The sequence below is a fragment of the Dipodomys merriami genome, unplaced genomic scaffold (genome assembly GCF_024711535.1).
Source record: "Dipodomys merriami isolate MVZ:Mamm:240054 unplaced genomic scaffold, mDipMer1.0.p SCAF_322, whole genome shotgun sequence".
NCBI classification, from domain to species: Eukaryota; Metazoa; Chordata; class Mammalia; order Rodentia; family Heteromyidae; genus Dipodomys; species Dipodomys merriami.
The window spans coordinates 964,973-989,777 of NW_027204738.1; the positions used below are offsets into that span (position 1 = coordinate 964,973).

The 24,805-nt window shown below is 56.6% G+C and overlaps 4 protein-coding genes across 8 annotated transcripts in view; 2 read left to right on the forward strand and 2 right to left on the reverse strand.

Annotated features, from left to right (window-relative positions):
* Window positions 1–5,919, forward strand: part of LOC138841565 (regulator of telomere elongation helicase 1-like) — a 27,936-nt gene extending 22,017 nt beyond the window's left edge. Inside the window, exons 23-36 of one of the 5 annotated variants that reach the window (XM_070042299.1) lie at window positions 39–185; window positions 267–382; window positions 559–682; window positions 803–947; window positions 1,022–1,167; window positions 1,633–1,728; window positions 1,990–2,191; window positions 2,361–2,501; window positions 2,912–3,046; window positions 3,185–3,406; window positions 3,477–3,725; window positions 3,961–4,095; window positions 4,173–4,302; window positions 4,383–5,919. In XM_070042299.1, the coding sequence (XP_069898400.1) occupies window positions 39–185; window positions 267–382; window positions 559–682; window positions 803–947; window positions 1,022–1,167; window positions 1,633–1,728; window positions 1,990–2,191; window positions 2,361–2,501; window positions 2,912–3,046; window positions 3,185–3,406; window positions 3,477–3,725; window positions 3,961–4,095; window positions 4,173–4,302; window positions 4,383–4,470 (2,076 nt within the window). In that variant the 3' untranslated portion in view covers window positions 4,471–5,919. Of the gene's footprint in view, window positions 1–38; window positions 186–266; window positions 383–558; window positions 683–802; window positions 948–1,021; window positions 1,168–1,632; window positions 1,729–1,989; window positions 2,192–2,360; window positions 2,502–2,911; window positions 3,047–3,184; window positions 3,407–3,476; window positions 3,726–3,960; window positions 4,303–4,382 lie in introns of those variants that run through there. The other 4 variants (XM_070042301.1, XM_070042302.1, XM_070042300.1 and 1 more) reach the window with 4 other exon arrangements.
* Window positions 5,909–13,373, reverse strand: LOC138841574 (ADP-ribosylation factor-related protein 1). The gene is made up of 8 exons (XM_070042331.1): window positions 13,263–13,373; window positions 12,927–13,020; window positions 12,396–12,483; window positions 12,128–12,210; window positions 8,587–8,668; window positions 8,314–8,384; window positions 7,288–7,388; window positions 5,909–7,215 (listed from the first exon to the last, which is right to left on the reverse strand). The coding sequence occupies exons 2-8, from the start codon at window positions 13,017–13,019 to the stop codon at window positions 7,128–7,130; spliced, it is 606 nt and encodes a 201-aa protein (XP_069898432.1). The 5' UTR covers window position 13,020; window positions 13,263–13,373; the 3' UTR covers window positions 5,909–7,127.
* Window positions 13,374–13,473: 100 nt separating this feature from the next.
* On the forward strand, window positions 13,474–24,771 carry LOC138841568 (zinc finger CCCH-type with G patch domain-containing protein-like). Its single transcript, XM_070042315.1, has 6 exons — window positions 13,474–14,357; window positions 21,672–21,805; window positions 22,466–22,621; window positions 23,678–23,794; window positions 23,879–24,284; window positions 24,373–24,771. The coding sequence occupies exons 1-6, from the start codon at window positions 13,621–13,623 to the stop codon at window positions 24,509–24,511; spliced, it is 1,689 nt and encodes a 562-aa protein (XP_069898416.1). The 5' UTR covers window positions 13,474–13,620; the 3' UTR covers window positions 24,512–24,771.
* The window catches only part of LOC138841567 (zinc finger and BTB domain-containing protein 46), a 63,613-nt gene continuing 60,623 nt past the window's right edge, over window positions 21,816–24,805 (reverse strand). Inside the window, exon 5 of the mRNA XM_070042314.1 lies at window positions 21,816–21,892. Coding sequence (XP_069898415.1) covers window positions 21,854–21,892 — 39 coding nt within the window. The 3' untranslated portion in view covers window positions 21,816–21,853. The remainder of the gene's footprint in view (window positions 21,893–24,805) is intronic.

A 24,805-nucleotide genomic window follows, 5' to 3' on the forward strand; every position in this document is an offset into this window, starting at 1 on the left:
CTCGCTTGGAAGCTAGCGGCTCCTGGCCTGTTCTCTAGGCAAGCGAAGGGCTGGACTTCGCAGACATGAATGGTCGAGGTGTGATTGTCACGGGCCTCCCGTATCCCCCGAGAATGGATCCCCGGGTGGTCCTCAAGATGCAGTTCCTGGACGAGATGAGGAGCCAGGGTGTGGCTGGAGGGCAGGTGAGAGTCCGTAGGGCTGGGCCTGGGGACAAGTGCTGCTGTGACCGGCCGTCTCCATGACACACACCGCTGGCCTTGTAGTTCCTCTCTGGGCAGGAGTGGTACCGGCAGCAGGCATCCAGGGCTGTGAACCAGGCCATTGGGCGCGTCATCCGGCACCGCCAGGACTATGGAGCTGTCTTCTTGTGTGACCACAGGTACGTTTTGCTCTTTGAGGCATTTTCTAGTCCTGAGCCCTCCCTGCATGGAGCTCCCCGTAGCCCATCCAAGCCTGCTGGTGGATACCAAGTCTTTGCTTGTGATGTCTGTCCAGACCTAGTGGCCCTCAGCTCCTGCGGCAGAGGACTCAGACTGATGGCCACGTGTCTTCCAGGTTTGCCCAGGCCGATGCCCGAGCCCAGCTACCCTCCTGGGTGCGCCCCTACGTCAGAGTGTATGACAGCTTCGGCCATGTCATCCGAGACGTGGCCCAGTTCTTCCGGGTAGCTCAGAAAACTGTGAGCTCCTAAATGCCTGGCTAGCAGTGCCTGTTCCCAGGGGCCCATGGAGGTGGGGGAGGGTGAGATAGGGTCCTCAGATCCCACCGAAGCGGCTGAGCCAGTCCTGTGTGTCCGCAGATGCCCACGCCTGTCCCCCAGGTGGTGGCCCCGAGTGTGGGCGGAGACGGTGCTCTGAGGATGGCCCTGCCCGGTGGCCCCCTGCCCACCAGGAAAGCCACGAGCCTGGATGTGCACGTCCCCAGCCTGAAGCGGAGGGGTACAGGTGCGTGAGGTGGGCCTGGGGCCACAGCCCTCCACTCTCCGCTGAGCTGCACTGCCACGCCGCTGTTCCCGCAGGACCACCAGCCGCTGGGGACTCGGAGAGCTGCCTGTGTGTGGAATATGAGCAAGAGCCAGCATCGGTCCAGAGGCGGCCCCTGGGGCTGCTGGCTGCCTTGGAGAGCAGCGAGCAGAGGGCTGAGATGCCTGGGGAGGAGGAGGAGGTAGGAACGAGGAGGGGCCCCTCTGAGCATCTCCATCCTGCTGCATCTCCATCCTGCTGTTCCTTCCAGTGACTTCTAGGCATCTTTCTAACATGAGGCGGGCAAATGGCTTCTAGGCAGGTGGGCCCTGGTCCTCAGGCGGTGCCCACTGTGGGTCAGACTGGCCTAGTCCACCCAAGCTCGGACTTTTCTTGCCACCTGCAGGCCTGGGACACCGAAGGCTCACAATGTGCTGAGCTTGTCTGGTGTCCCATCCCTGCTCTTTCTGGAACACATTCCCTACGTGTCTCTACCCCTGCAGTGCCCACTGACAGTTCTGTGTTCTCAGAGGTCTGTCTTCCTGGTGGCATTCCCACACTGCTACCAGCTGAGTGACGGCGCTGCCTCTGGGGTTTGGGCAGGATGCCTTCCACCGCAGGGCCGGAGGGATGCCACAGGATTTGGGTTGGGACCTGTCATCCTCAGGCACTTGGGCACTCCACGCAAGCGGGAAGGTGTGAGAAGAGGTTGGCCGATGAGCAGAGAGGAGGAAGGAAGAAGGTCAGATTGGTTAGCCGCCTGGTATGTGAGCCATCCTCCAGAATTGCTCTTCCTGCATGGTCATGTCTGGAAGTCTGGTCCCTGCTGCCTGCAACTGGTGCCACCGGGGAGTGGGCTGGCTGCTGAGGGACAGCTATGCAGGACGGGTGCAGCCACCTCGGGCGCCTGGGACTTTGCGGGCCTGAGGTGTGTGCGGAGCTGTGGAGGCCCATCTCGGCACTTGGCTCTGGCTGCACCGGCTTCTCCCGAGGCCTCTCCTGACTGCCTCGGCCATGTGTTCAGCAGGAGGATCCCGCAGCTGGTACCCAGGTGGGCAGAGCCAAGCTGTTCATGGTGACTGTGAAGCAGGCACTGAGCCAAGCCAACTTTGACACCTTTACCCAGGCCCTGCAGAAATACAAGGGCTCTGATGACCTCGAAGGCCTGATGGCTTGCCTTGCTCTCCTCTTCGCTGAAGACCCCAAGAAACACAGCCTGCTCCAAGGTGCGCCAGCCTGCAGGGACTGGCTGTGGATGCTGCCCACATCGGGCAGGGGGAGGAGGGCTGAGAGGAGGCTGGTTGAGGCCCACGGTCCTTCCTGTTTCCTCAGGTAGGGGCTCTGAGTAGCATGCAGTTCGCAGAGCCTCCATGCTCAGTCATCTCATCCCCCTAGGTTTCTACCAGTTCGTACGACCCCACCACAAACAGCAGTTTGAGGACATGTGCTTCCAGCTAACGGGCCAAGGCTGCAATTACTGGCCGGAGCCCAGCCTTCCCCAAGGGCGGCCAGCACAGCCAGCCCTGGACTCCATTGGTAAATGGGGACTCAGCCCAGGCCCAGAGTGCAGGTGGTACTTGGAGTGGCTGGGACAACCTTGGGCTTGGTCTCCCGGCTCTGGCATGGGAGCTGACAGTGTAGCTGCGCTCATGGGGCAAACCTTGCTCCCCACGGCCCTGGGCTGGACCTCCCTGTATTCGGAGACTCCTGTCTGTGCGTCCTGGACACAGGACACCTCTCTGCCTTGGTGCTCCTCAGGAAGGCCTGCCCTCCAGCTTCAGCACTGCATCCATTGCCCTGAGCGCCCTGCTCCTTGGTGCCAGCAGAATTGGCAGGCTGGGGAGACGGGGGCGCCTCAGCTTCCACATGCTTTTCCTGACTGCTGAGCGGAGGCGAGGCCCAGCCTTCCCCCGTCAGATCTGACCCCTCCCTGGGAACCGTTCCAGGCCCTCCAGAGTCTGTTTCTTTGGGAAAGAGAGAAGTTGAGTCTGAACTGACAATGTCCAAGGATGTACAACTGGGCCCTGGAGAGCATCTGAACCAAGGCAGGCCCCACCTGTCCACTGGGCTGCTTGCTACAGGTATCTGGTTCTCTTAAGACCCAAGTGGGGCCTTCCCTTTGACCTGAGAGTGGCTTCAGATTAGAGCTGTTCTCCCAGGAGATGGGAAGGGGTGGCGGGAACTCTGCCCCCCGTACCCTGTGCCACCTCTGCTACCAGGAAACCCTGGCCGAGATCGCCAAGTGGAGTCTGGAGTGAAGCCAGGCCAGCTTGCCGTGAGCACCTTCCTCACGGATGTGCGCACGGCCCTGGGATCTGAAGGCCACAGCCAGCTCCTGGCAGCGCTGAGGGCGTACAAACAGGACGACGACCTTGACACGGTGCTGGCTGTGCTGGCTTCGCTAACGACCACCAGGCCTGAGGACTTCCCCTTGCTCCGGAGTAAGTGGTCCCAGGCCGGCAGGGGTGCTGGGAGAGGCAGCGCCTGAGACAGCCTCCTTCCTTCCCCTAGGGTTTGGCATGTTTGTGCGTCCCCACCACAAGCTGCAGTTCCTGAAGACCTGCTCGGACCTGATGGGTCCTCCCGCCGCTGCCGGTGCCAGTGCCGCTGCCACCACCACCGGCACGGACACAGCGGGACCTCCTCCTACCACCACCAGCACGGACACAGGCACGGGCGCAGCGGGACCTCCTCCGGGGCCTCCTCCCACCACCACCAGCACGGGCACCACGGGACCTCCTCCCACCACCACCGGCAAAGGCACGGGCACGGGCATGGGCACAGTGGGGCCTCCTGGTCTAATCACCACCGGCACGGGCACGGCAGGGCCCCTAGGCTCTCGGCATGAGAGCCCAAGCAGGCTGCACGAATGCACATGTGGGTCTGCCAGGCCAGGTGTGGGACCTGCCTGGGCAAACTGCCTACCTTGCCCAGGCGCCCTGCACCCAGGGCGCAGCAGGGCAAGCGCTAGTCCTTCTTACACTTGTGTCTTTAGGCGCCTTGCTGTGGGAGAAACCTGGGAAGACTCAGAGCAAGATTTCATCCTTCCTTAGACAAAGGCCAGCTGGGAACGTGGAGGCCAAGGGCACCGCCACCGAGCTGCCCCACGGGCGCCGGAAGCCCGGGCGGGGTGAGCTGTAGAGGCCGTGGTGGCAGGCAGGGGTGTGGCTCTGGGGGCTTTGGTGGGCTCACACCGGCCCCTTGCAGCTTCCTTCCTGTGCCCGGGCTGCGGGGCAGAGGATGCAGTGCCCTTCCAGTGCCCTTCCTGCGACTTCTACCGATGCTCGGCCTGCTGGCGCCGGCACATCCAGGTTGGCTCTGCCAGGTGTCACCCCAGGTAGTGGGCCATGAGGAGGGTCAGGCCTGCAGCCAGGTCCCGGCCCGAGAGTGCACACTGCAGTCTGGGCATCTCCACAGGCTTCTAGGACATGTCCTGCTTGCCACACCGCCACCAGGAAACAGAGCATCACACAGGTCTTCTGGCTGGAGCCCCAGTGAGGGCTAGGAAGACCGTCAGGACCTGACCTGCTGGGACCGGCCTTAGGCCAAGAGGCCCTCCCAATCCCCAGACTGCCTGGACGGCACAGGCAGCATGCCTGCTCAACTCCAGGACCAGCTAATAAACTGGCAGCTGCCTAGACTGTTTGTGGGGCTTGGTGTGGGGGAGTCTCCTGATAGGGGGTCCCTCTGGACTAGCCTGAGTGCCGCGCACTAGGCTCCTGAGCAAGTTTCCTTGGGGCAGACCTTACGTAGCCCCCACCAAACCACTGCCCTTTGCACTCGCCTCTCCTACAGCTCAGTCCGAGGATGCCCTGGGGGGTGGCCTCATTCACCCCCTTTAGTACCCAAGAAGGGGTTTCCATAAGGCTTGGTGCCCTGCCCTTACCTCCCCGCATGGAGCAGCACTCGGCGGGGAGGCTCACATTGTGGACGGCGTCCATACAGAATCACCGTGGGGACAGGCTGGGGCCAGCGCCACCATCACTGTGTGCTCTGCTTTTGGTGCTGGCTGGGCCCACCTGCCTGTGGCACAATCTACACCAGAGTGGCTTGGGTACCGGGACACGCCACCCTGCTTCTCACCGGTCAGCTTTTCTTGGCATGCACCTCTACCTGGCTCTTGAGTGGCTGCCCCAAGTGGGTGCTGGGTGGGAAGGGGTGTGGTCACTGCAGGGGAGGGTGCAGGCTGCTGCTGACCTGGCCGCCCGGCACCCTCAGCATGGCATAGATGACTGCTCTGCCTGGGGCTTGGCCCTCATTGTGCCCACCTTGTGCACCAACCACACTGGATTCAAGGCTGGGTGAGGCAGGTGAGCTAGCACCATCATGGGTGGGCAGGATTGGTCAGAGGACTTGGTGATCAGGCTGGAAAGGGCCTGCACCTGTGGGGTCCCAGTTAGGGTCCCTCCTTGGGGGCAGAGCGCAAACTGGGAGCCCCAAGTATTGAATACGGCCACATCATACCTTCCTGCTTCCTCTAACCCAGAAAGCTCAAAGCTCTTGGGAACCTCTTTACGAGGGGGGTGGGTGGGTCAGGTCTCGCCCCGTCCCTCTGTATGGTCTGTGGGCATCTAGGACAGTCCGTCCCACCATGTTCCCACCGTCCAGTTCAATCTGCCTCCAGGGTTTGTGCACTGGGGCCTCCAGTGACCTGTCCACCTAGCCTAACTTTACTGGCAGGATGGAAGTGTGAACATATCAGCGGCTCTGCTTTTCCAGGGCTTCAAGATGGCAAATCCTGGTGCCGCCCAGGACAGCCACCGGGCTTGGTGGCTTCGGCTCCAGGAGCTCTGGGCATGGGGAGGGGGCTGGGGGCTGCAGACCCAGCAGCTTCAGGCACTGTGGCTGGGCTGCACGGGCCGCAGAGGTAGGTCAGGGCACACATCCCACTAAGGCCCTCTGGGGTGGCTCCCCTTTACATTCCCAGCCCAAGTGAGCTTGGCTGTGCACCAAAGGAGACTTTAGATTTATTTCATAAAGCTGTTTTGTAAAGCCAGCTGCTTTCAAGTTTTGCACCTACTCCAAGACCAGCGGGGGACCACATCCTCTCTGCTTCCTGCCCACTGTGGTGTGCCTAAGGTCACTCTGGAACTCATCTCCCTGGGAGGCTGGCTGGCAGCATAGAGCCGGGGCGTGGGGTCTGGTCCAGCACCTGCAGTGCCAATCCTATCCTTCCAGCCCCATCCTCTCCCTGGGATTCCCCAGCCAGTGCCTTCTGGGAACCAGTGACTAAGGAGCCAGCCTTGCTGCCTCCCCTCACAGTTGCTGGCTCTTTCCTGAGGCTGCAGGCCCAGCCCCTCCTGCAAGCTGTGCTTGCCACTCCTGAAGGGACCAGCCTGGTGTAGCCTGACCTTGGACAGGAGCCATCTGACCTCTCCAGGCGTCACAGCCCATAGGCTGTCTGGAGAGATGGAGGACCAGGGGCCAGCCAGGTAGTCCTAGCTCCACAGTTGCCCTGGCCACAGTGGCAAGGCCAGAGATTTCAGCCAAGCCCCCGTGAGGGGCGGGCGGCCACCCCTTCCCCACCCCCTAGCTGGGGATGCAGACCCACACAGCTGGTTGAGCTGTGTGGAGGGGATAAGGAGATGCACACCCAGCACTCCACACAGCAGCCCACTCCCCTGGAGATGAAGCACAGTGGGAAGGGGCCGCTGAGTAAGGCTCACAATTTCTGACCCTAGGCTGCTTCAAAGCTTGCAGCACAGTCAGACATGGTGTCCCACAACTGTAGCCCCAGCACTCAGGAGGCTGAGAGAGGGCCAAGACTTTGAGGCCAGTCTGGGATATACAGTGAGGTGTCTCAACAAAACAAAAATGCTTGGGGGTCCCGCTGCCCTCTAGGAGTGTGAGCTATATCTCAAGATGAGCCCTAGAACATCTCCATAATCAGTTCTGGCCAGAGCCTGCCCCAACATTCCATGAGGTTCCCCTCAGGCCTCCCTGGGAGGCATGCAAGGCCCCGAGAGGGCCCTGGGCCCAGGGTCTGTGGAGCCAGGCTGGTCTGGGAGCCCCATACCCCGCAGCAAAACCCTCTGGATGCCTACTTTTCCAGTCACAGAAAAAAGTTTCTTAGAGAAAATAGAGCAAGTGAAAGAACCAAAAAACAAAGCGAGCCCAAGGCCCAGGATCCGCAGGCCGGAGCCAGCCGTGAGGACTGCCGTGTTACGTGACGTCCCTCTGCCGCGGCGGCCGGTGCACATTCCGCACAACGCACTTCACCATCCATTCGATGCCCTCACGCACTCCCTTGCTGCAGAGACAAAGGTGTGAGTGGGGGCCCGGGCCCTGGGGACCCCGGGGCGGGGGGGAGGGGGTCACTCACCCTGTGAGGGCCGAGCAGGCCTGGGTCAGGCAGTCTCTCCGGCCAATCTTGCAGGTACAGTCACTGAACGCGGTCTTGATGTCCGGTATGGAGAGGCATGTCTGGGGGCAAGGGGGCGGGGGCGGGGGCGGGGAGAGAGAAGGAGAGAGTAAGGTCCTGAGGAGCAGCCTCAGGGCCTGGCCACCTCCCACCTTCTCCATGGGGTCCCAGGAAACACTTTCTCCCCAGGGAACCGAGGACTCAATGCCCTCCCTTGGCAGCCAGTGTCAGGACACTGCACTGAGCCTGTCTGCCCATGAGTGGTAGAGCCCAGAGGACTTGTTCACAAGTGGCTCCAAGGCCACAGCCCCGCCCCATGGGCAGCCCCAGCAAGATACTGTGCTCTGAAAGAGAGACGTGAATGTCAAAGGTGGCAGACCCATCCACCATGAGGCTTCTTTGCTCTCCTTTTCCTTGATGGAAGATGCTGGACTCCTCTGTCCCAAACCAGAGGCTCCTCTGTTTGGAGCTTAGGAGCCACAGGGGCAGGGACAGTGGGAAGGTCTGCAGGAGTAAGGGCACAGGCCAGTGAGGACAGGAAGTGGGGGCACAGGATTGCCTTGGAAGCAGAGCTGCGCCTCCCTCCAGGTGCTGGCCGCCACCAAGCTTTGCAGATGACAGGACTGCAGGGCCACTTCCCTCACAGGGCCCTGGGTTCAGGCTGGCACAGAGGTTGTCCCAAGGCCAGCAGGGCCGGGTTGGGTCAGAGTTCACACTGAACGGGGCTCAGTGTTCACTCAGCTAGGTCCTCCCATCCCAGGCCCCAGCTCTCCGGGCAGGACACACCTGCCCTCCAGTGGAAAGAACATGCCGTGTATGGCAGCGTCCACTAGCACCAGTGGGGGGAAGGTTTGACTTGAGAACCTCCAGGGGGACAGACCTGCCTTTGTGTGGGCCCAGGAAGCTGGAGGTCCTGAAGGGCTGGGGCAGGAGGGGCCCTGAGAATTTCCACCTGCTCCGGAGAGGCCATGCGGGGACGGGGCTTACCTCCACATCCTGCTTGTTGGCCAGAACCAGGATGGGGACACCGTCCAGCGCCTCGCTTGAAACCACCTTCTCTGGGGAGAGTAAGAAAGGCAGCACCTAGCACCACCCTGCCTCTCGCTGGATACCTGCTCGAGGGTCCGCAGATATGGAGAAAGAAGCAACGTTCTTACCCCCTCCCTCACACACCAAGCAGTCTGAGTAACAACAGGCCTGGCAAGGGAGCACCATGGGCCCGCGCAGCCCTCCCTCAAGGCCACACCCCCAGGCACTCACCAAAGGCCTGTTTGGACTCCGACAGTCTCTCCTCGTCCGTGGAGTCGATGACATAGATGACCCCATGGCACTCCGCATAGTACTGGAAGGAAGCAGTAGAAGCTGGGGACCAGAGCCTCCCTTGCCAAGGACCAATGTGGCTATGCAGCACTGTTGTCCCACTGGTGGCGTTCTGGGGGTCCTGCCCCCCCTCCGTTCAGGACAGCCAGGGGACAGGAGACCCAAGCGCGCCATCCAGTCACTCGAAGAAAGACTTGCTGACCCGGAGAGATGGCTGACCTGCTAGTGCCACTGCCGCTCCTAAGAACTTGCCTGCAGCCCTGGCCTGATGGTGGTGATGAAGGTGAGAAGCAGGGTTGAGAGTGAAGGAGCCCAGGCCACAGTCAGCAGGGGTCTCAGACAGATTAGCACTGCCCGGCCCGACAGAGCTGGCGCTGCTGTGCTCAGACTTGCAGGCCTCTGCAGACCTCTGTAAGCTGGAGGTGGCCAGTTCTGAACTTAACTAAGTGTCAGACAAAGCAGCTATTGGGCGGGGGGGGGGGGGGGGGGGGGGGGGAGGCAGGGCGCTTCTCCCCCAGGGGAAGACCCACACCCATGCAAAGCAGAAAAACAGTACACACTCGCACTGCGCCTCAGGGTGACACTGACTGGCCTGAAGGCCACGATGAGCCACGAGTCTCTGCCCGTGGGTGACCACAGGGAGAACAGGTCCTTCGCGCTCCAGCCGTGAAGACATCTGTGTCACCCCACCCGCTCCCCTGGTCCTCCCCAGGAATAGGAGACCCGCACTGGGCAACTCCTACAGGGATCTGCAGCGAGACCACACGGGCTGCTCTGGCAGACAGGCATAGCACAGGGGCTACTACTGGAAAGCTGGCATGAGAGCTGGCAGGTCCTGCTATGGACAGCGTGTAGCCACGGTGGAAATGGTCATGGTAAGGCTTCCAGTAAGAATCAGCCAGCTGCACCTGCAGCCCCAAGCAAGGTGGCAATGTCATGGGCATCAGACCCTGAGACCAAGCACAAGAAGAGCAGCCCTGTGGTGAGATGAGGGGTAGCACTGTGGCCGCAAGGACCTGCAAGACCACAAGAGGGTAACATCTGGGACACCCAGCTGGCCCTGTGTGCATGTGAAGTTGCTGTCTGAGATGTGTGTGTACGTGCAGACCTGAGGCTGGCAGCATGCGCCACCTAGTCACAAACGTGATGACAGAGGATGTTTGCAATGAATTAGGGGCTCCTGTGTCCAGGCCCACCAGGACATCTGCAGGGCCTGAAATGCTTGGCTTGCCGACAGGGCGGCATATGCTCCGCGATGGGTAGCAGAGGCCATGGTGGCAGACCACAGCATTAAAGAGACAGGCTCCCTCACCCAAGACCAATGGAACCACTGCAAGGCACCCAGCCTGGTGGCACTAACATGGCTGGGCACCAGGTGTTTGATCTCAGGGTTTCTCTGGCAGCAGTGGGGGCTCCCTAGATACAAAGTGCCAGCCCACGGTCCCGTAGGACGTCACATCACAAGAACCTCGTGGCATGCGCCTCTGCAGTTCCCCGTGCACCCCACACTGCAACCCTCCCCGCTAGAGACAATCGTAAGCCCCAGACTCTGGCAGACACAGCACCCAGGAACTCAATGGGGAACAGTGATGGGAGCCCTTTGCTGTAGGGAGAGACTCTGACTCTGAAGAGTCATGCAGGCACACCATGGCTGGACACAAAGTCCAATGACAACTTCTCCAAGTGGGCGAGAAGCAGGTGACTCAGCCACCTGCAGAGGGGCTTCGGCACCAGGCCACACCCCAGCAAAAGAGAAGCAACAAGATGAACACAGCCCCACAAGCAGCTGCATAGACAGTTCACAGCCCTTACCCAGCCTTTGTCAATCTCTTCTGAGGAGGGGCCCCTTCCCAGTGGAAAGGAACAACTTTGGGCAGTGCACAGGGGAGCCAGCATGACTACACAGAGGCCACCAGGGCTTCCAGTGGTGGCCTCCCCAGTGGTGGTCTCTCCCCAGTGGTGGTCTCCCCAGTGGTGGTCTCCCCAGTGGTGGCCTCCCCAGTGGTGGCCTCCCCAGTGGTGACCTCCCCAGTGGTGGTCTCCCCAATGGTGACCTCCCCAGTGGTGGTCTCCCCAGTGGTGGTCTCCCCAGTGGTGGTCTCCCCAGTGGTGGTCTCCCCCAGTGGTGACCTCCCCAGTGGTGACCTCCCCAGTGGTGGCCTCCCCAGTGGTGACCTCCCCAGTGGTGGTCTCCCCAGTGGTGGTCTCCCCCAGTGGTGGTCTCCCCAGTGGTGGCCTCCCCAGTGGTGGCCTCACTCTGGCTCCTGCAGGCTGTCTACTTGGGCTGCCAAGAGCATCTGATGAGGTCATGCCTACCTATGCTCTTATCTCTATCCAATCAACTACCAAAAGAAGTTGGAAGGAAGCTGTGGCTAAAGAGACATGACACAAAAAGCTGAGAGACAGTACCCTAAGGACAAGTCCCAGCACCGGCATAATAAATAAATAAATAAATAAATCTGGTGTCAGTAACTCTTTTTTTTTGTTTTTTGGGTCTGGTCGTGGGGCCTGAACTCTGGGCCTGGGAACTGTCCCTCAGCTCTTCAGCTCAAGGCTAGCACTCTACCACTTGAGCCACAGCACCACTTCCAGCTTTTTTTTCTTTTTGCTTATGTGGTGCTGAGGAATCAAACCCAGAGCCTCAGGCATGCAAGGCAAGTGCTGTACCACTGAGCCACCTTCCCAGCCCTGTCAGTAACTCTTGCCTGTAATCCTAGCTACTCAGGAGATTGAGATCTGAGAATCAGGGTTCAAAGCCAGATTGAGCAACAAAGTCTGTGATTCTCTTTATCTCCAGTCAACCACCAGAAAACTGGAAGTGATGCTGTGGCCCAAAGTGGTAGGAGCACTAGCCTTGAGTGCAAAAAGCTCAGGGACAGAGCCCAGACCTTGAGCTCAAGCCCCGCAACTGGCAAAAAAAAAAAAAAAAAAAAAGGCAGTTGCTAGGCACCTGGCCAGCACGGCAGGCAGACCCAGTGGGAGACACAAGCTGACCTGTAGTAACAACCAGAAAAACCCTTAAGTTAGCAACTGTGTCTCGCTTTTGGGGGCAGGAAAAGCCCCCTGGTTCTCTTTTTTTCTTTTATCCTCTCCCAAGAAAAAACATGCACTGACAGCCCTGTGGCACAGCCACTGTGTAATTTTCTATGACATCAGAGCTACCTTGATGCATGGTAGGGTGCTAAGTCATTCCCTGAAACAGTCAAAGAACTGGTTCTGGGTCCTCAAACTCTCAGCAACACCACGGCAGCCTAAGGACAGCCCTCTTGTGAGCTCCCACGGGAAGCCCTGCACTGGCCATCCTGGAGATTCCTTTGGAGCAGGCACTTCAGCATGGCCATTCTTGTATGTGTTTAGCAAGGACGACACAGGGAGTCATGCAGAATGGGAACAAAAACTCGTGAGGAAAATGGGTAATGGGAGAAAAAGAGCAAGGAAAACCATTCAGAGTAGCAGCCAGGGCAGGTGGCATATGTCTTACCTTGTCCCACAAAGACTGCAGCTCTTCCTGCCCCCCTAAGTCCCAGAACATGAGGCGAGCTTTTCCCACGTCCACAGTGCCGACTAGGGAGAGGAGAGAAGGGGCTCGCTCATGACCCTGATCCCTGCACATCGACGCCCAACTGTCCTGGGGACAGAGCAAATCGCTTTGGTACCACTCTAAGGGGCTTTACAAGGCTCTGTCCACTGGCTAGGTGGGCTGTGGGAAGCATCCTCCCCCTAAATCCACACCTAAAATGCCCCCTTACTGTTCAGACCCACGGTGGTGGTGATTTTGGAGAGACTCATCCCCTTGTAGTTCTTGTTAAACCGGGTTTTTGACTGCTCCAAGAAGGTCTAAGGAAAGAGGAAGAGGTACACAGTGTGGCTTAGGGCAGAAACTAGGTGCTTTTCCTAAATAACCCTTCTTGGGGCCTACTCCTTAAGTAAAAACGAAGGGCAACGTGTTCACGAAGCTGGTAGTGCCCATCAGGAGCAGGAGGAGTTCTGATTCTGCCTGGTGATAAACTTGCCCAAATGAACCAAACACAAGACTGGGAAGGTGGCTCAGTGGTAGAGCGCTTGCCTTACATGCATGAGGCCCCGGGTTCGATTCCTCAGCACCACATAGGCAGAAAAAACCAAAAGTGGAGCTGTGGCTCACGTGGTAGAGCGCTCGCCTTGAGCCAAAGAAGCACAGGGACAGCGCCCAGGCCCAGAGTTCAAGCCCCAGGACCGGCACAAAACAAACACAGAGCTCCAGGCAGGGGAGGGGGGCCGGCCAAGGAATAGACACTCACCGTCTTCCCGGCATTGTCCAGGCCCAGGATCAGGATGCAGTACTCATCCTTCTGGAACATGTACTTGTACAGCCCCGACAGCAGTGTGTACATCCTGCCCGGGGCCCCCAGAGCCGTCACGCGCGAGCCCCCGCGCAGGCCTCCCGCCCCCGGGCTGGGCTGGAGTCGCGCCGCGGGCCCCTCCGCTCCCGTCCCGGCGGGGCCCGGGGCGTCCGCTGCTCGACCACGGGGCCAGCGAGGCCCGGCCGCCCCCCGGCCCCGGCCCCCTGCGACCGCAGGCCGCGGCCGGCCCCGCACGCCCGGACCCCGCCGCCCGCGCGGGCCGCCACGGCCTACCTGCCTCCCTCAGCCCCGCGAGCCGGCCGCGCCGACCCCGCGCCGACCCCGCGCCGACCCCGCGCCGACCCCGCGCGGCGCTCGACGGGACTCGAGCCGACGGCCGGGCAGAGGCGGAGAGCCGTATCCCAGCGGCCCCCGCGCGCCGCCGAGCCAGGGGCGGAAGTGGCGGCGGCGGGCGGAAGCCGAGCGCCGCGGTGCGTGCCGGGAGTCGTGAGGGCCTGGACGGCGGCGGGGAGGGGACTCGGGCCGGCGGTTCCGGGCGCCCGGGGCTGCGAGGCCGCGGCCTGCCGGCCTGCGGCGCTCCGGGCCATCGCTCCCCCCGAGCGGCTCCCCGGGCCGCCGCCCGCCGGTCGGCATGGACGAGGAGAGCTTGGAGGCGGCCCTGCAGACGTACCACGCCCAGCTGCGGCTGGTGGAGCGGGCGCTGGACGCGGGCCCGGGCGCGGGCCTCGGCCCCGACCCCGACGCGGGCCCGGGCGCGGGCCTCGACCCCGGCCCCGACGCCGGCCCCGACGCGGGCCTCGACCCCGGCCCCGACTCCGGCCCCGACGCGGGCCTCGGCTCCAGCCCCGACGCGGGCCCGGGCGCCGGCCCCGACGCGGCCGCCGAGGCGGACCTGCGCCAGCTGCAGGGCGACCTGAAGGAGCTGATCGCGCTGACCGAGGCCAGCCTGGTGTCCGTCAGGAAGAGCAAGCTGCTGGCGGCGCTGGAGCCGGAGCCCGCGGCCCGGGACGATGCCGAGTACCTGGCTTTCCAGAAGGCCATCGCGGAGGCGGCGGAGGCGCCCGCCGCCCCCGGGGCCGACCTGGAGACTGTCCCCGAGGGGGAGGCCAGGCCAGAGCCCACCACCCCTGGGCGGGAAGAGGGGGAGGACCGAGACCCGGAGGAAGAGCTGAGCGGTGCCAAAGTGAACGCGCCCTACTACAGCGCCTGGGGAACCCTGGAGTACCACAACGCCATGGTGGTGGGCACGGAGGAGGCCGAGGACGGCACCGCCTGCGTGCGCGTTCTCTACCTGTACCCTACCCACAAGTCCCTGAAGCCCTGCCCGTTCTTCCTGGAGGGAAAGTGCCGCTTCAAGGAGAACTGCAGGTAAAGCCCTTGCTGCCCTCATGTCGCCCCCGGGATACGGACACGGGACCGCCCCGCCATGGTCCTCTCCCTGTTGGGTCGCCTCGTGCTGCCCCCTCTACCCAGTGGAGTGGCGGGCAAGTTTTTACACCACTGTTCTCCGTCAGGTACTTGCTTCCTTAAAGGGGGCTTTCTTGAGTAGATCAAGAAGATTGGAGGGGTTGGTGGTGAGAATACAGCCCCAGCCCCATCATTAGCTTAATTCTTTAGAGTGAAACGTTTAGTTTTTACTTGTGCCAGTATGGCTTGAACTCAGGGCCTGGACACTGTCCCTTATCTTTTTCTTTTCTTTTTTTTTTTTTTTTTCTTTTGGTTGGTCATGGGCCTTGAACTGTGGGCTTGGGTGCTGTCCCTGTGCTCTTCAGCTCAAGGTGAGTGCTCTACCACTTGAGCCACAGTGCTACTTCGGTTTTCTAGTGGTTTATTGGAGGTAAGAGTCTCACGGACTTTCCTGCCTGGGCTGACTTTGAACCGTGATCCTCAGATCTCAGCCTCCTGAGTAGCGAGGACTACAGGTGAGAGCCACCAGTGCCTAGCTTTGTCCCTTATCTTTTTCACCCAAGGCTGGCACTGTACCACTGGAACTACATTTCTGGCTTTTTGCTAGTTAATTGGAAATAGGAGTCTCCTGGGCTTTCCTTTTCAGCCTGACTTGGCACCACATTCCTCAGATTTTACCTTCTTCAAGTAGCCAGGATTACGTATGGACAGATGAACTTCTTTAGCAACTCAGCCTAAAACAACTCTGCAAAAATAACTAATACCGGGGCTGGGAAGGTGGCTCAGTGGTAGAGCGCTTGCCTTGCATGCATGAGGCCTTGGGTTCGATTCCTCAGCACCACATAAGCAAAAAGAAAAAAAGCTGGAAGTGGCGCTGTGGCTCAAGTGGTAGAGCGCTCGCCTTGAGCTGAAGAGCTGAGGGACAGCGCCCAGGCCCAGAGTTCAGGCCCCACGACCGGACCCCCGAAAAAAAAACAAAAAAACTAAGACCCTTATGACAAGCAGTTCTTGTTCTGTGCTCACCCTCTAAGTGTCACAGTGGGTAAACTTGGCCGTTTTCTTGGGGGGGGGGGGGCCTGAACTCTGGGCCTGGGCGCTGTCCCTCAGCTCTTCAGCTCAAGGTTAGCACTCTACCACTTGAGCCACAGCGCCACTTTCCGGCTTTTTTCTTTTTTGCTTATGTGGTGTTGAGGAATCGAACCCAGGGCCTCATGCATGCAAGGCAAGCGCTCTACCACTGAGTGACCTTCCCAGCCCCAACTTGGCCATTTTTAAAATTTGATGATATTGTAGCTGAGTCTAGCCATCTACACTCCTCTCGAGGCCCTCTCTGTCCTCACTCTGCTAACACCTGTACCACAGTTCACATGGGTTACACAGGCACTTGCTCACACTCAGTTCCAGCCCCTTCAGCAGGACCAGGTGCTGTTCACTTAGGAGGCATCCTTTGTCAGCTAGGGTGAAAGGGGCACATTCCTCATACTTTGGATTCCCAGTGGTGCAGTTCATAAATACAAGGGAGGATAAATACCATTTTTATCTTGTTTACTTATTTTCCAAGATTATGAATTGATAGTCATTCTAGGAAGGTGATGAATTAGTTACTTAAAAGACATAATATCGGGGCTGGGAAGGTGGCTCAGTGGGAGAGTGCTTGCCTTGCATGCTTGAGGCCCTGGGTTCGATTCCTCAGCACCACATAATCAGAAAAAGCTGGAAGTGGCGCTGTGGCTCAAGTGGTAAAGCACTAGCCTTGAGCTGAAGAGCTGAGAGACAGCGCCCAGGCCCAGAGCTCAGGCCCTATGACTGACCAAAACAAAAAAGAACACCCATAATATTCTGCTGGGCATTGGTGGCTTACACCTGTAATCCTAGCTTACTCAGGAAGCTGAGATAATGAGGATTGCAGTTCGAAGCCAGCTCAGGCAGGCAAGTCCATGAGACTCTTACCTCCAGTAAACTGCTCAAAAAAAGCTTAAAGTTGGATCAAATAGTAGAGCACTAGCTTTGAGCAAAAAGCTTAGGGACAGCACTCAGGCCCTGAGTTCAAGCCCTTGGACTGGCACAAAAAAGTATCAGTGGCTTAACCTGCAATCCTAGCTGCTCAGGAGGCTAAAATCTGAGGATTGGCTGTTCAGAGCCAACCTGGACAGAAAAATCCATGATATTTGTATCTCCAATTAACTAGCAAAAAGCTGGAAGTGGAGTTGTGGCCCAAGTGCTAGAGCTACAGCCTTGAGTGAAAAAGTTAAGGGACGGTTTCCATGCCCTGAATTCCAGCCCTATTACCTGTGTGCCTGCCTATGTCTGTATAATCCCCTACTGGACACAGTTGTACATACCTGCAATCCCAATACTTAAGCGGCTAAAGCAAATGGATAGCGAATTCATAGCCTTCTGACCCTGGATTATTTACATGTATTGATTCCCTTACAGTTTCAATCTTTAGAGTCACAGATTGTCCCAGTTATAGCCTGTGGATCCTCTTCAGGTGGGCTCCTTCACATTTTAACCAATCTGACAGCCTCCTGCTGTCAGGGACAGAATACGCTCAGCAAGTTACTTCCTGCCCAGATCTGTTGTTGTGGAAGTTTTTGAAAAGCCTTGGTTTCACTTGATATGAAGGGGCATTAAGACCACCCCCCCATTTGGGTACCACCTTGCCGATTGTCGTCAGCCAGTTATCATTTTGGGTCTTTTCAGGAATAAAACTAGGAAATATCAGTGGATACAGCGTGCTTGTAAGTACACATGCATAACTATTTCATGAGTTCACACAGATATTCCCAGTTCAAGTGAATGGTGACTGTATTTACACTCAATCTCTGCTGGTCCCATGTTTTTCTCTGCCCACCCCATTCCTGGTTCACAGGTACATGAGGTAAGGGCTCCAGCTGTTCTGTAACAGCTTGCTTGTTTTATCCACTGTATATACATGACAGTCTCAGAATAGCAGCATTCATGCTTCTATGTCCAGTTGTGGTGGTAGAGGACTGTTAGAAGTGGGTTTTTTTGGTTTTGTATTTTTTGTTTCGTGGGGCTTACTCAGAGGTCCTGGGTGCTATCCCTGAATTCCTTTGCTCAAGGCTAGCATTTGCCACTTTGAGCCACAGCTCCACTTCTGACTTTCTGATGGTTAATTGGAGATAAGAGTCTCCTGGACTTCCCTGCCCCAGCAGCTGGCTTGGAACTGTGATCCTCAGATCTAAGCCTCCTGAGTAGCTAGGATTGCAGGTATGAACCACCACTGCCAGGCTAGAAGTGTTTTTATATAACCCTAATTACCCCTACAATGTTTACCATGATTTGTTGGAGCTTCTTTCAGGATGAGCTCAAGGGAGTAATACCTGGTAATCTGACTTATTGAAAGATTTCATGTTGCCGGGCACCAGGCACCAGGCGCTGGTCATCTGTCATCCTAGCTACTAAGAAGGCTGAGATCTGAGGATCACCATTCAGTGCCAGCCCAGGCAGGAAAGTCAGACTTTTATCTCCAGTAAACTGCTCAGAAAACCGCAAGTGGCGCTGTAGCTCAAGTGGTAGAGCACTGGCCTTGAGCTGAAGGGCTGAGGGACAGTGCCCAGGCCCAGAGTTCAAGTCCCACGACCAACCAAAAAAAAAAAAATATGTTCACAATATTTGAAGGTCAATTTTGTTTTCTGGCCCCAAAGGTTAGTTTTATTGGGTATAAAAAATTGCCTCACATTTTTCTCTCTATATTAAGTTCAGTGGTTTTACATTTTGCTGTGGGTAATTCTCAGTTTATACTCTTTCAATAAGTAATTCTAGGGGCTGGGAAGGCGGCTCAGTGGTAGAGTGCTTGCCTTGCATGCATGAGGCTCTGGGTTTGATTCCTCAGCACCATGTAAACATAAGGCTGGAAGTTGTGCTGTGACTGAAGTGGTAGAGTGCTAGCATTGAGCTGAAGATCTGAGGGACAGCGCCCAGGCCCAAAGTTCAAGTCCCATGACTGACAATAAACAAACAAATCCAAATGTTTTTTATTTAGAAACATTTAAGAACATTTTCTTCCATTGTACTAAGTCATAACGTGTTTTACATTCCATGTTAATTCACCTATTTTTAAAATCTTTGTTACTTTCTTTTTTGTACTAATGTTTGAATTGAGGGCTTCACGCTTGCTCTGCTGATGCCTTACCACTTAAACCATGTCTCCAGCACTGTTTTTTGCTGAGTATTTTTGGAGATGAAGTCTTTGACCTTTCTGCTTTGGCAGTGAGTCACTGGCACCAGGGTACACTATTAGGGCAACATGTATATAACATATGGCCCATTTTAACCATCATTAGATGGTTAACAGTGGTAACAGTGACTTTCATAGTGTTATATATTTTTATCACTACAATTTTTTTGTTTTGTTTTGTTTTGGTCATGGGGCCTGAACTCTGAGCCTGGGGGCTGTCCCTCAGCTCTTCAGCTCAAGGCTGGCACTCTACCACTTGAGCCACAGCGCCACTTCCAGCTTTTTTTATGAGGTGCTGAGGAATCGAACCCAAGGCCTCATGCATGTGAGGCAAGCGCTGTCACTGAGCCACCTTCCCAGCCCCTCATCGCTACTATTTTTAGAACGTGTTCATCCCCAATTAGGAACCCTGTGCCCATTAAGAAATAGCTCTCAGGGGCTGGGAAGGTGACTCAGTGGTAGAGCGCTTGCCTTGCATGCATGACGCCTTGGGTTTGATTCCTCAGCACCACATAAATGGAAAAAGCCAGAAGTGGCGCTGTGGCTCAAGTGGTAGAGCGCTAGCCTTGAGCTCAAGAGCTGAAGGTCAGAGCCCAGGTCCAGAGTTCAGGCCCCACAACTGGCAAAAGAAAGGAAGGAAGGAAGGAAGGAAGGAAAGAAGTACCTCTCAGTACCTCTGTCTCCCAAACCTTGAGAGCATCAACTTTGTCTCTGAACTCACTGAGCTAGAGTGCTATGAATTAAGCAACCCTGTTCCAAAAATCTGAAACTTCCTGAGCCTTGACATGGTGCCACAAGTGGGAGATTCTAACCAGACCTCATGTGACCGGTCTCATGAGGCCACCCGAAAAGTAGTGTAAAAGGTTCTAGAAGCTGTGGGTGTAAACTTTTTATGTCTCATGATATATATGAAAGTATTCCCCCCAACTCTGAAATCTGAAATGCTGATAATCAAGTTTTTCAGAAAAAGAACACTCAAATTATGCCAAATTTTAAGTCTTCAGAAATTTCCAAAGATTCCTAGCAATTTGGCCAATTAGTCTATGTATGTTGAAAGGGATATTTCTAGGACACTTTTTTTTTTGGTCAGTTGTAGGGCTTAAACTCAGGGCCTGGGTGCTGTCCCTGAGCCTCAAGGCTAGTGCTCTACTGCTTGAACCACAGTGCCACTTCCAGCTTTTGAGTGGTTAATTGGAGATAAGAGTCTCACGGGAACTTTCTGCCCAGGCTGGCTTTGAACCCTGGTCCTCAAATCTCAGCCTCCTGAGTAGCTAGGATTACAGGCGTGAGCCACAGTGCCTGGGAAAGTGGGACACATTCTTTTATCCTCAGTGGAATGGGACTTTGCAGCCATAATCTCTGTGCTTGAAGAGCACGCTCTCACTGCTAGTGGTGCCATTGGGTCATTAGCGTGCCCTGTGTGCCTAAGACAGTTAGGTGTGAGAAGGGCCTTTGCAGAATGCCAGCCTGGGCAGGGCAGAGACACTGGTGGGAGTTCCCTGAGCCTTCCCCACTATGTCTCCCTCTCCCCCACTTGCTGATTCTTTCCTTGTAAGACAGCCCTGGCTGTGTCATGCAGCGAATGCGAGCCCTCAGCTCCTCTTGCAGAGTTAAGATCGTTTCCTGTCTGAAGTAATGGTGTGTAGTGCTGGTTGGTGGTTAGCTTTTTATGTCTTTATTTGGTGAAGTTAACAGTCACAGTCTTGTGTCTGTCCCCATGTTTCCTCTTCATTCAGGCTTGGTTTTGGTTTTAAATTTACTGTTGCACTGATGTCTAAAAGTCACAGCACCATTGTAATAACTGGGGTCTTCTAGTTTTATTTTGTATTTTGTATTTTCAGACATACTCTAACGTATTTGTGAGGTTATAAATCATAACCCAGGTTAACCTCAAACTCTTGGTCTTCCTGCTTCAGCCTCCTAAGTAGTAGGATTACAGGTGTTTGCCAGCACACCCAGCTTTCCTAGTGTGTGTGTGGGGGGGGGGTGTCAGTGATAGGACTTGAACTCAGGACCTGAGCACTGTCCCTGAGCTCTTTTGCTGAAGGCTAGTTATACCACTTTGAGCTATAGCTCTACTTCTGGTTTTCTGGTGGTTAATTGGAGATAGGAGTCTCATGGAATTTGCTCCCCAGGGTGGCCTCAAACTGTGATCTTCAGATCTCAGCCTCCTGAGTAGCTAGGATTACAGGCCTGAGCCACCAGCACCCGGCTTCTTCTAGTTGTTTTGAGGAGGAATTAGTATGTGTACACCTACCTCCATCCTCCAATGTATCTGTTGGTGTCTGAAACCTAACATTTGAAGAGGCCACAGAAAGCTCTTAGACAAAGTAGCTGCTGTTCATGATAGCCTAGCACATGGTGAAAGAGAAGCCAAGTGTGTGCACATGTATGTGTGTTAGAGTATGCATTATTTATCATGTGTATAAGTGTGCATTTAGTGCACATGCATGCTGCACGTTTGTTTTGTAAGAGTATGCATATACTTGTGTGTTCTGTGTGTTTGCATGCGGTGTATAAGAATGTGTGCATATGCACAAGTTTGCATGTTTGTGTATGTGCAGGTGTGTTATATGTGGGTGTATGTGTGAAACTTTCTGCTATGTATGCATGGAAAGTATGTGAGAGTGCTGGGAGGGCGGCTCAGTGGTAGAGCGCTTGCCTTGCATGCATGAGGCCTTGGGTTCAATTCCTCAGCACCACATAAGCAGAAAAAGCCGGAAGTGGCGCAGTGGCTCAAGTGGTAGAGCGCTAGCCTTAAGCTTAAGAGGTGAGGGACAGCATCCAGGCCCAGAATTCAAAAGTATGAGAACGTAACTATACCATATATGCACATGTAATTGAAAGTGTATGCATGTGTGAGAAGTTGTGACAATGAATTTATCTATCTGAGTGTAAGGGAAGCAGTGTGTGTGTGTGTGTGTGTGTGTGTGCGTGCGTGCGTGCGTGTGTGTGTGTGTGTGTGTGTGCGCACGCGCGCGCGTCTTCCTCCCTCCGGGCAAGGCTCTGGCGAGGTGGCCGTGCTCCCAGAGGGCTGCATCTGAGCTGCTGTCCCCCGCGGCTGTCTGCAGGTTCTCCCATGGCCAGGTGGTCTCTGTGGATGAGCTGCGGCCTTTCCAGGACCCAGACTTGAGCTTGCTACAGGTGGGCTCTGCTTGTCTGGCCAAACACCAGGATGGCCTCTGGCACCCAGCACGGATCACAGGTGAGGCTGCCTTCCTAGTCTCCCTGATGAGCTTCATATGGCTACTCCTTAGCTCCTCTGGGTTGGGTGCTGGGCTCCCACGTGGGCCTACGAGGAACAGGTTTGCTCTCAGTCTCAGCCCTCCCCTCTTCCCTCCGTTTCTCCCATAGTCCCACCTGTCAAAGATGTTAACCTAGCCGGGCGCTGGTGGCTCACGCCTATAATCCTAGCTACTCAGGAGACTGAGATCTAAGGATCGCAGTTCAAAGCCAGCCAGGCTAGAAAGTCTATGAGATTCTTTTTTTTTGGGGGGGGGGGGGTCCAGTCATTTTCCTGAACTCTGGGCCTGGGTGCTGTCCCTCAGCTATTCAGCTCAAAGGCTAGCACTCTACCACTTGAGCCACAGTGCCACTTCCGGCTTTTTTTTTCCTGCTTATGTGGTGCTGAGGAATCGAACCCAGGGTCTCATACATGCAAGGCAAGTGCTCTACCACTGAGCCACCTTCCCAGCCCATCTGTGAGATTCTTATCTCCAGTTAACCACCAGAAAAGTAGTATAGTGCTAGCCTTGGGCAAAAGGAGCTTAGGAACAGCGCCCAGGCCCAGAATTCAAGCTCCATGACCCAGAAAAAAAAAAAAATGCTGTTGACCTGTGTCCTGTCTCTGTCGCTCCCTCCCCAGATGTGGACAGTGGCTACTACACAGTTAAGTTTGACTCGCTGCTGCTAAAGGAGGCCGTGGTTGAGGGGGACAGCATCCTGCCCCCTCTGCGCACAGAGGGCCCAGAGTCCTCCGACTCAGACAGTGGTGATACAGATGACTCCAGCTATGCTAGAGGTATGGCAGCCACTTAGGAGCCAGAGGTAGAGAGTCAGGGTTTGGAGCAGAATAGGTGAGGTTAGCCCGGGAGAGATCCAGCTGACAGGAGTAACTGGAAACAGGAGGCATGGGGAGCCACGGCAGAGCCCAGGACCAGAGAGTACGTGGCAGGCCTGAGGATCACAGAAGCAGACACAACTCCCTGATCGAAGGGCCCAGCTACATTGTGGTTTCTGTGGATGAGCTGCATTTCTTCCAGGACCCAAACTTGCTACAGGCATGTTCTGTATGTCTGGCCAAGCACCAAGATGGCCTCAGATACCCAACAGGATCACAGGAGAGGGGAGGGACTACAGATGCTGGACTCAGCAGGGCATCACAGAAGGTGACAAGTCCATGGACTTGTCAGTGGGCTGGGTCTTTGGTAGAGGGTAGCAGAAGTGATCCTTGCAAGTGGAAAGCATATGTTCAGACAACCAAGGCAGAGATTTCAGGAAGGGAGCTTGTCAGCACTGTCAAGCCCTTGTGAGAAGTGGGTAAGGATGAAGGTAGAAGCCAGGCACTGGTGGCTCACACCTGTAATCCTAGTTACTCAGGAGGCTGAGATCTGAGGATCATGGTTCAAAGCCAGCCCGGGCAGGAAAGTCCGTGAGACTCCTATCTCCAATAAACCACCAGAAAACCAGAAGTGGCGCTGTGGCTCAAGCAGTAGAGCACTCGCCTTGAGCTGAAGAGCTGAGGGACAGTGCCCAGGCCAAGAGTTCAAGCCCCGCAACCAACCAAAAAAAGAAAAGATGAAGGTGGAGATGTCCCAGGGATGTGTGACAAGAATTGATGGTCTTTGAACCCTGAATCTGGGGTGATATAGAGACCTGAGGAAGTGAAGTTGGCTCTCTACCCAGAGATACCAGGGAGGCCTGGGAGGCCCCGCCTAGAAGCTGACCCTTTGGTACCATTGGCTGGAATCCATGGCACCCTGGGAGGCCCCGCCTAGAAGCTGACCCTTTGGTACCATTGGCTGGAATCCATGGCACCCTGGGAGTCTTGGCTGAGCCACTGCTCTGTTTCCTGCAGTGGTGGAATCTACTGTCGACCCTGGAACCTGCAGTTCTGCATTCGCTGGCTGGGAGGTACACACCCGGGGCATCGGCTCCAAACTCCTTGCCAAGATGGGCTATGAGTTGGGCAAGGGTGAGTGTGTGCTGCCCTGAGGGAGGGCGCTGGGGTAAGGCCCTGGGCTCTCGCAGCGCCAGTGGCAGCCTGCGTCTTCCTCAGGTCTGGGCCGACGCGCGGAAGGCCGAGTGGAGCCCATCCATGCTGTGGTGTTACCTCGAGGGAAGTCCCTGGACCAGTGTGCTGAGATACTTCAGAAGAGGACCAAGAGGGCTCAGGCCAGTGCCAGCAGGCCCCCACGGTGCCGGGGGAGCAGGAGAGGACCTCGGGGCCGCCAGCCTCCTCGGAATGTGTTTGACTTCCTGAATGAAAAACTGCAAAGCCAGGCTCCTGGGGTCCTGGAGGCTGGGGTGGACCCCCCCGGAAGGAAGAACAAGGACATGTACCACGCTACCAAGAGCACAAAGCAAGCCCTGAGCCTGCAGCTCTTCCAGACCGAGGAGAAGATCCAGCAGACCCGCCGGGACATCGGGAGCATCCAGGAGGCTCTTAGCAGGAATGCTGGCCGGTATGTGTGGGGCCCAGCCCAGGGTGTAGGGTGGGCCTGGGAGGACGGGGGCCCCAGGAGGTCTCGCTAACCGGCAGGCCCTTCCTAGGCACGGCCTGGCCACAGCTCAGTTGCAGGAGAGGCTGGAGGGCGCCCAGAGGCAGCTGGGGCAGCTTCGAGCTCAGGAGGCCGGCCTGCAGCTCCAGCGACGGAAGGCTGACACCCACAGGAAGATGACTGAGTTCTAGAGGCCAGCGTGTGCCGTGGGTGGCGCCCGCCACCCCGGTGGGAAGACCACTGTCATCCTAATTCCCAGGAGAACCTCCTGAAGAAGGGCCTGCCTGCCCCAGGCTGCTCCTTGTCTGGCCTCACTGACCTGAAGTATTTGGGCAGTGCGGTGTGCAGATGGGCTGCAGGTCATTTCTGGACACTGTTCACCAAGCTCAACTGCCAGTGACTTGGGGAATCTCCTTAGCAAGGACATTAAAATGATTTCATTACTGTGTCACTCAGTGAAGACTTAGCTTGCTGTGGGATGGGGA

Bases quoted from the DNA above. Each gene is read 5' to 3' on its own strand.
- LOC138841574 (XM_070042331.1), bottom strand. From the start codon at position 13,019: ATGTACACACTGCTGTCGGGGCTGTACAAGTACATGTTCCAGAAGGAT. The intron at 12,484-12,926 runs GTGAGTGTCTAT...CTCTTTCCTTAG, and splicing joins TGGACAATGCCGGGAAGACG to ACCTTCTTGGAGCAGTCAAA. The intron at 8,385-8,586 runs GTGAGTGCCTGG...TACTCTCCCCAG, and splicing joins GGAGTCCAAACAGGCCTTTG to AGAAGGTGGTTTCAAGCGAG.
- LOC138841568 (XM_070042315.1), top strand. From the start codon at position 13,621: ATGGACGAGGAGAGCTTGGAGGCGGCCCTGCAGACGTACCACGCCCAG. The intron at 21,806-22,465 runs GTGAGGCTGCCT...CTCCCTCCCCAG, and splicing joins GCACCCAGCACGGATCACAG to ATGTGGACAGTGGCTACTAC. The intron at 24,285-24,372 runs GTATGTGTGGGG...GGCCCTTCCTAG, and splicing joins CTTAGCAGGAATGCTGGCCG to GCACGGCCTGGCCACAGCTC.